The 10,424-nt window shown below is 36.6% G+C and overlaps 1 protein-coding gene across 4 annotated transcripts in view; it reads left to right on the top strand.

Annotated features, from left to right (window-relative positions):
- The window catches only part of LOC103147752 (protein jagged-2-like), a 129,122-nt gene extending 125,469 nt beyond the window's left edge, over positions 1-3,653 (top strand). For all 4 annotated transcript variants that reach the window (XM_016678758.1, XM_007566251.2, XM_016678759.1 and 1 more), the window contains 2 exons: positions 423-582; positions 2,167-3,653. In XM_016678758.1, the coding sequence (XP_016534244.1) occupies positions 423-582; positions 2,167-2,663 (657 nt within the window). In that variant the 3' untranslated portion in view covers positions 2,664-3,653. The remainder of the gene's footprint in view (positions 1-422; positions 583-2,166) is intronic.
- Positions 3,654-10,424: the final 6,771 nt, after the last annotated feature.

A 10,424-nucleotide genomic window follows, 5' to 3' on the forward strand; every position in this document is an offset into this window, starting at 1 on the left:
CACTGAATTTAAAGAGAAGAACCTCCTCCCAACAGTGAAGCACGGTGGTGGAAATGTGAAAGTCTGGGCCTGCTTTTCTGCCTCTGGACGGACCTGGACGACTCCATATTATCCAGGGAACCGTCAATTCCCAGGGCTATCAACAAATTCTTGATCAGAATCTCTTGCCATCAGTCAGGGAGTTGAAGCTGGGACGGAAATGGATTATGCAACAGCTTTGGATGTTCATTTTACATGATTATTATAATTTTTCTTTAGAAAACAATGGCCATGTTTGGATGGTTCACAAACTTTCAAGCAGCACTGTATATATACTGACTGTGGTCCCAGTGACTGACTGCATAAAAATAATAAAATTCAATAATTACACCCAAGTCATTAAAAACTGTTTCATGTCTTTTTTTATGTCTCCTTCTCTGCAGTCTTTTGAAATGGATGGACAATTGAAGGACAACGACTGTGGCTATATCCAGAATGCAGCAGCTGCCATTACTAGTGCATTGTCCAAATACCACAACAGCACCATTCTTCAAGCTGTAGTGGAGGCCAGAGTGGAGATGCAGGCTGAATGTCGAGCTGAAGGTGAGTCTAACTTCCATGGCAAAACTGATTTTTTTCTTCATTCTGCTCTTTATCAGTGCCAGTATTCTGTACAAGCCACAGGTCCAGGGTGTTATAGAAATCAAAAATAAAATGATTCTTCTTGGAAGATTAATAGGAAAAAACATGGAAAAACAAAAGAAAAACTGTGAACCCAGCACTGTGATATGTTCCAAACCATTAATAGAAACACTTACATGATTGTAATTAGAAGTTTAATGTGTGAATAGGTGCTTCATTGACTTATTGACAATTCAACAATAATTTCACTCTCGGGCTGCATCTCTTCTGACTTCACTGACAATGCTAGCTTATTAAACACTGCGGTAGAACAACAATTTTCTTGTCGGTGTGAGGAGCTATCCACCAGCTGTCTTCATGGTGAAAAAAGTGATATGAGCTGTTTGTTTTCAATGGGCATATTAGCAAACATTTTTAAGAAACAGCATGTCTAAATAAGTAATCAGAAGAAGTAATGAAAGAGCTTTTAACATTGTACTGTGACTATATCTGTTAGTTAAAAATTATGTAACTTGGAGCATTTTAAATGTTGGAATTCTCTTTTGAAATCTGTGAGAAGTTGGAATCTAAATCACAAAAGTTGGTTCTATTAAAGACTATTATAAGTTCCTCCATAAAACAGTCAACCAATAAAGTCTGATGAAATTTGACTCTTTCACTAGAAGAAATGTAAGCTGACTTGTAACAATTCTTTTATTAAGCTAAAAAGTTATGCTTGCTACTGTAAAAAATATTTTTGCTACATGCTAAACTGCAATAGAGGAAATTGTGCCTTTAAACAAAAATACACACTAGAATGCGTTAATATTTTATGTTTTAAGTGTGCTGTTTTAACTAAATTAAGCTCTGTATTTTTTTCCATTGATGAAAATAATGCATTTACATACATTTGAAACTTGAACAGACAACTTATTTATTTGGTTTAAAAAAAAATGTGTTGTGTTTTTTTGACCAAAACATTAAGTTGTCTGACAACAGTTTAATGGCTCCAGTACTATTGAATATGAAATATTCTGGTTTGGAGCATTCTGGGATTTCAGTTAAAAAATACACAGTGATTTGGTTCTGCTATAGTTTTTTTATTATTATTATTTCCTTTATTTAACCAGGTAAACCCTGTTGAGATCTAGATCTCATTTGGACCTGGGCAGAAAGAGGGACCAGTTGCATTCTATGTTGCAACTGGTTAACAATTAGCCACTAATAATCGCAAATTCAGCACCTGCTCCTGAGCTTCTCAAAGGGCTTTCATCATTTTTTAATCAAATTTGATCATCTCTTTCTCAAAATCCAAAAAACTTTGTGATTAAAACTGAACTGAAACAAAGATCAATATAAAGATCACAGTTTGTGATTTTCAAACCTTTACTATTTGTAACCAAAAAGTTAAGGATGTGTTTTAGTTTTTTTAACAATATAGTTAAAATCTCATCTGCCTGCGAATAGGGTGTATTTTTATACCCCTACAAACCCCTTTAATTGTATGTAGATAAATGTTTTAAGTCAACTTCTAATTCTAAAATGTTTTATATCATTCTTGTTAAGGTTATTTAGTCCCTGTGCTTGGAGTTGTCTTCAGCCTCCTCTGGGTCTTCTGCCTTGTTGTCTGTGTTTGGTGGACCCGTAAAAGAAAGAAAGAGCGAGAGAGAGCCGCCCTGTCCGAAGACACCACCGTTAACAACCAGCTGGAGCCCCTGCGGAGCAATACCCCAAAAGAAAACCGAGACAAAGACATTCAGTACGAATGCAAGAAATTAATAGGCCCCTCCGACAGGACATGTGATGAGGCTGATGAGGAGGAGCAGCAGCTGGAGGAAGATGAGGAGATGGTCTTGGGATTGGGGGACAAGTGTTTGTCTCACAAGTGTCCCATAGTGGGAGCTCAGGACAGGAGCACCATCATAAAGGCAGAGGTGATGTGCATGACACGCAGCGGCCCAGTGAAGGCACCGCATCGGACGGCATACAACCCCAAAGACAACCGATGTAAAAACCTGAATGCAGCCAAGTTTAGCGAGGACATTACAGACCTCTGTGTGTGAACAAATAAATTCAGCGTCACAGACTTTAAAACTTTTGCACCACAAATGAAGACTGCAGATGCTTTCATTTTCTGTTGAGTTTATAATGCCTTGTTTAAGTCTTTTATTTGCAGCTGGAGGCTTTTTTAAATCAAGAAAGAAACTTATAAAACAGCATGAAAAAAACAAGTGCTTCAGGGATTATGGAGTCCACAAGCTTCACTTTTTGGTTCAAAACATTACAGGGAAGCTGAAGCTTTCTGTTTTTATCATTAAGGTAGCTGACTGCTTTTACCTTCAGCCCAAACCCTGACATCTAAACAAAAGATTTACATTGTGTGCAAGTTGGCATATTAACCTGGCTGACTGATGCATAGAATAGCTTTTTTCTCTAATTTTTTAACTTTTTTATTTTTGTTGAAGCTTGGAATTTCTGGCATTTGTCCTTTTAAAATGAGAATTGTCTCCTGTTTTACTACACAGTGATCTTTCAGTATTTCTTTTTTTAATTAAAGTGCCTTGAACTGCTAACTTCTCCCTTCCTTACAATAGAAGATTCTTAATACATATAAAGGGAAAGTAGCTATAATCACAAACATCTTGCCTCTAACGCTTGTTTTATTGTGATGTACAGAACACTTGTAAATAGGACAGAAATTACTGTGTATATTTGATTTTAGTAAGTTAAGAGATTATTTGTATTACAGTAATTTTTAAGAATAAGGCTTCCTGTATGTTTGGATTTTTATGTCATTCCATTTATTAATGGGAGATTTTATTTGAATCATTTTCAGATTTTGTAAATTCTCAAACCTAATTATTAATACTGAATTGTTTAAAGAGTATTTGTTCCTCTTATTAAAGTGCAAATGCTGCATTTGTTTTAGCTCTGCGAATGGTTGTACAAGCTACTTTTCATATTTAGTTTTGGCATATTTGAGCTATCAAAATGATATATGTGTTTTTTTCATCCCTTCCTGAATCCATGTTCCCAAAAGTACATTTTGTTCTTTAAAAAAACCCCATTGAAGACATTGTATAGTTTGTTACTGTTCTATCACTGATCCCAGTGTTACTGTATTCTTGCTATGATCTTAACACAAAAACCTAACCATGCCAACATTAAAGAAAAACAGATACATGTCCTTGCTTAGTACAAGATCAGGCTCTGAATTTCCTTGTTTTATCCTGAGTTTAAAGTATTGTTTTGAACAGCATAACAACCTGTAGGCCTTCTGATTGAAACAGTTCACTATTCATGATATAGACATGTTATGTTCATGTTGCTCTTTAGCCGAATCCAGATCAAATTATGTGTGTTGTGCTCCCGATTCTAAACACACTCTCAGAAGACAAGTAATGTAAATTTCAGACACTTACCCATCAATGGGATTCGCTTAGCAGACATAATGATGCACAACTGAGTATGCACAGATCAGATATTGTTGGTAGAGCCTCCATTACCCATTTCATGCCTTTGTGCATGTATCTTAAAATAGATGCAACAGGAAATGCATGATGGAAAAGGCTTCAGTCCCCACAGTTAAGAAAAGTGGAGGCAGAATCATGATGTGGGGATAGTGTGAAATAGGGAGAAGAAAGCAAGTTAGGACTGATGAGAAGATAGATCAGCATGTTAACATGTGTGGACTTTGGCTGCATTGTTCTGTTGCATGTTGTCTTTTTAGATTACTGAACTGAAATTGACACAAAAATGTTACATGTACCAGCAAAGGTTGGCTCTTACATGCATCTGATTTCTATTTTCAGTTCACACTTCATGGGTTACAGCCGGCAGTCTCTCTTGAGACTGCCGGCTGTAACCTCTTTAGCCTCCTCATGTTCCAGGTTCAGATCTACAGTTTTACAGTCTGTTGACAGTGTAATCACTATAGAGTGTTGGGGTGCCTGATAGTGAAGTGGCCTTTAGCAACACCCTCATGGTAGGAATGGGAAAGTTCATGCTGTAGGCATGAGTCTCTTATCATTTTTGTTTCCCTGTGTTATATTTTCCTGGTTTTATGAAGGGAACAAGTTGTATAATCGTTGATGTTCACTCTTTTGAATGTTTATGGGGTAACGTCAAATACTGTCAATATTTGTGTATGAAAATAGATTTTTTTTTAAATTGTTAATAATGGTGATGAAAGAGAACCTGACTGTAAAATGTACTATGTGTTAGCCCTGGAAGAGGAGTTGAATGTGCAGAATTTTTTTAATGATTTTGTACAAAATTTTGGAAAACTCTTGGTTTGTTAGTTGGCTTTTTTTCCAGAAAAATCCTATTATTTATTAAAGTATTTTATACCAAAAATGATTTTGTTGAGTCTTTATTGATGGGATGGAAGATTCTGTCTCATTTCCTCTTGTGGATAATGTTATTGTGTATTTCATACCTTTATACATGCAAATCTAAAAAACTTGTAGCACAATTAAATAGAATAAGAGAAAAATACAAAAGCTTTAACCATTTTAACCACAACAGGGTTTTTTTATCTATTGAAGATCAGGAGATGTAAAAGGCATTATAAATAAAATATTTTATTACTACTACTACCAATATTACAGTTTATTTTATTTTATGTTTATCCATTCCAGAATTCACATTTTTATCAAAAACACCCTAGAATGCTACTCTTGCCTGATCAGAGTTTTAAGACTCAATAAAAAGCATGTGCTATGCTGAGAAGGTGATAATGAAGATTGCTTTCAGTTGCCTTCAGTTTTATTGAGTAAGGAAAATCCTTGTTTGTGATTTTGTCCAGTAGGACATTTACATTTGCAACCATTCATCCCTTGTCTCCTGTAGTGCCAAGCCAATGAGGTGAGTTATTTGTGTGACTCCATCTGCCCTTATGATGACACTGTGGGAAATGATTAACAATAGACAGGGCTGCATAAAAAGCCTCTAGCAGCTGTGTTGAATTTACTTAATGCTTGGTGGGACATAATGTGCCATGCTGGGAGTTCATTAGCCCAACAGTTGTTTTGGGAAGAATGGGAAATGTGCTAGGAATCCTGGATGGTGCAGTGTTTGGGTCACATGCACATACAGTGCACCACACTCACTGACCTACTTGGAGAGAAGTACAATGAAGGTGTGTGAGTGATGGTGGCAAAGCAGTGAGAGGAAGCCGTGATGGTATTAGGATCACATGTCGCCCCATAATACAACCTGTTATCTGATCCAGAGATGCAGACCAAAATCTATTTAAATCCATTTTGGGATTTTAAATCCAACTAGCACTTCCTGGTCCTGGTTCTGTATTTTAGTAGTTTGGTCCTAAAGAGTTTAGAGAGAAAATGAAATAAGTTCCAAATCATAACTCTACATGGTTCTTGTATTCAAGTTTAATTATTGTTAACCTGTAACCTACAGTACATGCCATTCCATGAAGCAGCAGACAAGTCCCACACTAAATGCAAAGGATCAATGAGAACATTTCACTGTATAAAAACAGAACTGAGATTGTGGGGACATTTTAATCTGAGCAGCGACAGATACTACAGCACTTTGCAAAAAAAAAAAAAAAAAGTCACACCCCCTGAAATCTTTTACACATTTGATTAAGTTTCAAACACAGACTTTGATGTATTTTATTGAAAAAGGATCTGACATCTGACAACCTTTGCAGTCTTAGTCCGATCCTCAGGAAGAAAGCACCTTTGCTGGTAAGTGAGAAAACAATCTGGTGTCTGCTTCAGTGGTTCTGCTTGTCATTATGCTCTTCCTCACTGACGTTGATGAGCTTCTGTGGGGAATTACCTGCTGACCATGTTCTGTGGTAGAGGAACTTAAAAGACACACACATACATATATTCCTATACACATAGCTGTGTATATGACAAGTCAGCACTAGTCCCACCCGGTGCATGTGTCAGGGATTCACAGGTGTTTGCATTTTAGTTTCTTTTGTGTTTGTGTTCAGTAAGTCTTGCCATTGTCTGTTTGCTTCCCAGTGTTCAATATTGTTAGAATCGTGTTGCCATATTTGTCCATTTCTTTCTAATTAGTGTCTTAGTGTGTTCTTATGTTGTGCTTTTTTTTTTTTTAACATTTGACATTATTTTCCTATTTACAAAGGGCTTGTTTTCAGTTCCCTTTGTTTCCCTGGTTTCTCCCAGCTGCAACTGGACCACATTTGCTCTGAATAGTTTATCTCATTCCATTTTCCACACCTCATTCTGTGTTTATGGTTCTTATTTTTCACTGTTCTTTGCTGGATTCTTCCATGTCTGTGCCTGCACCTAACTGCATTTCACCTGTAACTGTTTATTATTAAAATACTCTGTTTTACTGCAGCAGTTTATGACAGCATGAAGCTGTTCCAGAACTGCTGCGGTCCTTCAGTGACAGACTTTGCAAAGGCACCTTGGCACAATCTCAGGTGCAAAGGTCCAACTATGATTGTGCATAATATTAGGTGCACAAAATTCATTATTGTAGGTCCTTCTTCTCAGAAATTGTTGGAATTTATAACCAGCACTGCTCCCAACAAACTTTCCAACAATTTACATCCCTGCTGTTATTTGCAAAATTTTTTCATAATTTTGTGAGTAGCATGTTTTTGTTAGCACAAATATTATGCACTTTTTATATTTTCTTTTTAATTATAACTTTTAATAGAAACAGAAACTCTAGAAAATTATCGTACTTAGTGCACATTACTTTGAATCTCCATATGCTGTTTTCAGTAATAGATTTTGCGCATGACTTTATGTATCCGATTTTTTTTTTGTGCGCCGCACTTTTCTAAATTTTTCCATACTCCAAGCTTTAGTGTCAAAACTGCGCACTCTTTTATGCATGAGGCCCCAGATCTGAAACTCCACATTCTGCATTTGAACTGTAACTCTTTTGTTTTTCTACTTTTTCTAAACACTGTTGTTGGCTTCTTTTTTTTTATCATGTTTTTTATTCTAATTTTGTGATCTTTATTTCTGAAATGGTATTTACAAATACAATTTACTTGGAAATGGAAATTTGACAGCAGACATTTGCTGGATTAATTCTCACCAGGAATCTGACAGAGTAGTTGTTGACATTCCAATACAATGTAAAGAGTATCCCCATACACTAGCTCAGTCTAGGGTGAGGAAAGAAAGGCACAGAGTGCTCAATACAGTGATAACACCTCAGTCAGCCTGATAGCAGTAAGCCCTCTGACTCCTCCCAAGGTCAGGGCCACGTCCACATGTTCAAACGGAGATGAAAGGCTCCTGGTAGGAAGATTTGCTGGTGCCAGTTGCAACCGCCTACCAAGGGAACCTTTCTTAACACATTCCTCCAGATGTTACCAATACCAAACCGTCAGCCTCCCTAGAGACAAGGAGTAGCCTCACTTTGAATACTTAACTTCAAAGCGTAGAGAAAGACTCAAAACAATGAGGATTTCCAGGAAAGACTGCTGTGAGTTTGTGTGTGCTTATACATGCTACATATAAAGAACCAAAAAACACTGTCACACCATAATCGAGGCCTTTTATTGGAAGTGAGGACATTTTCCTTGTCCTCACTTTTTTATCTATCTTTTTTACAATTCTACTGAGTTCAAATCATTAAGTTTGTATGTTTGATATGAATTGATGTTTGATCAAAGGTGGAGTTAGGCATATATTAATAATGGTTAGGGTTACAGTGTTAGCGTTGGGCAAAAATGCAGTTACCAAAGTGAATTATTCAGCAAACTAGACATTTTTGATATAACTGTCAAGGCTGCTATTTGAAAGAATCCAAAATAAAAGTCACATTTGTTCATTTTTACTTTGCTCTACATGATTATAACCACTCACATTTTAGATATCTTCTTGGGGATTCTTCAATATAAGAAAGTGACAAAATGTGTCCAAAATTTTAATCATTATTGGATTCTGGTTTGTTATCCTTGTTCTATGAAGATTGAGTTTAAGCATCTGAATGTGAGCATTCACCGCTTAGCACATTCCCTCATATGGCCCCAACAGCAGCTAATGTTTTCTGAATTTCACAATATTCCAGGTAACCACTGACTCCAAAAAGCAGAAATTCTGCTATTAAAATCCAGTTATATACACATCTTCAACATCTTTGACTGACAATATGAATGCTATCTTTGCGTAAATATATGCACACTTTTTCCCTGGCATGAAAATGTGTGGCAGCCACGCAAATTTTTTCTGTGAACAATATCAAACTATAAAGCGTCAAAACTCACATAAATACGCTGAAGTCTGACTACATTCAATTATTTAGACCAGGAAGCACCAAACCCGATGTTTTTTTTTTCATGATTTTAATATTTTACTGTTTAAACAAATGATGAAACTGAACCGCATTTATTTTCATATAATAAGCTAACACGCACACAAAATAAAAAAAACAAAAACAAAAATAAAAGGATGTGAAAACCTCAGTAGAAAGTAAATAGTACATTTCCTCAGTTTTTATCTCAAAGTTTGGACTGAGCCGAAGTGCATGAAATGCATCTGTGGGGTAGCCTACTTTAATTCTCACTGAAAAAAGAAAACAGGTTTATCAGCAGATTAACTCCAAACAGGTTTGATTATTCTTAAGGTGATCAAGGTGTGTAGACAATCAGACGTATCAGTAGCTGCATGAAGGTGAGCCTAATTGGGGAGCGCTTTGGCTGTGATGGAGAACATCGCCAATGGAAGGATTCAGAGGGAGCCATTGATCATATTAATCTGCAGGAAAATATTGATGATGTTTGTGAGCGTTTAGATTGCTCAGACTGATCATCCTGGAACTCCGAACAAAACTTAAAGAAGGAGCCCTGCGGTACCAGTACCGGTCCAGCTGCAGTCATCCTTCAGACGAGCCACCCGCTTTGTGAATGCGCCTTTATGGACAGAAAGCATCTTTATTCTGTAAATGTATATGCACAAGATTCCACTATTTGGAATAAACGTCCACATTCCTCACTCAACGGACTCTCTGACACGATGTCTGTCTTTAAATCCCGCCTGAACGTGCTACTGTTCTAACAGGCATTTTCACGATCTCTTTATTTTCTTATTTTTATTATTTAGATTTTTTTTCTTTCTTTAAAATGTATTATTTTTATGATGTGACCCTGTGCCCTGAAAGAACCTTTTAAATAAAATATATTATTATTATTATTATTATTATTATTATTATTATTGTTATTAATACTTATACTGCTTCAAACAAGGACGTTGCCATGGTTATTGCTCCACGTGGTGGCAGACTTCCGGGTATTTATACTAATTTACATATGGGTGGCGGTGGACCAGCTGCACTCAATTTACCGCAAATTGGGATGTACAAAGGAAAGATGCGCATGGGAGTCGGGAGAGAGAACGCGGGTTTCGATTAAGCGTTTACTGGCATTTGCTAAATTAAGCCAGAGGTTGTTTTTGGCATAATCCGGGTTGTGAGTGGATCAGATGGCAAGTAGTAGTGGGGGAAATTCGGAGGATGAGTAGCCTATATGGATACAGGATGGTCTGTGGTAGAAAATAGAAGAGGGGGAGGGGGAAGAGATAAGGCAAAAAAGGGAATAAATACTGGGAAAAGATATCTTGAGGATGAGGAAACAGCTGGAATAAGGAAGAAAGCAATGATGGAAGAGTTTAAAGTTATACTAAAATTTAAAACTGGACAGGATATGTTTGGAGTGAGCCCTATTAGTCTGTCAAATGGACTTAAGAGAGCTATTGGAGAAGTAGAACTAGCTAAAGTCTGAAGAGATGGAAGTCTGCTCATCATTTGTAAAAATACTGAACAAAAGAATAAAGTTCTTAAATTACAAATGGTGTGTA

The sequence above is a fragment of the Poecilia formosa genome, unplaced genomic scaffold (genome assembly GCF_000485575.1).
Source record: "Poecilia formosa unplaced genomic scaffold, Poecilia_formosa-5.1.2 Scaffold189, whole genome shotgun sequence".
NCBI lineage: Eukaryota > Metazoa > Chordata > Actinopteri > Cyprinodontiformes > Poeciliidae > Poecilia > Poecilia formosa.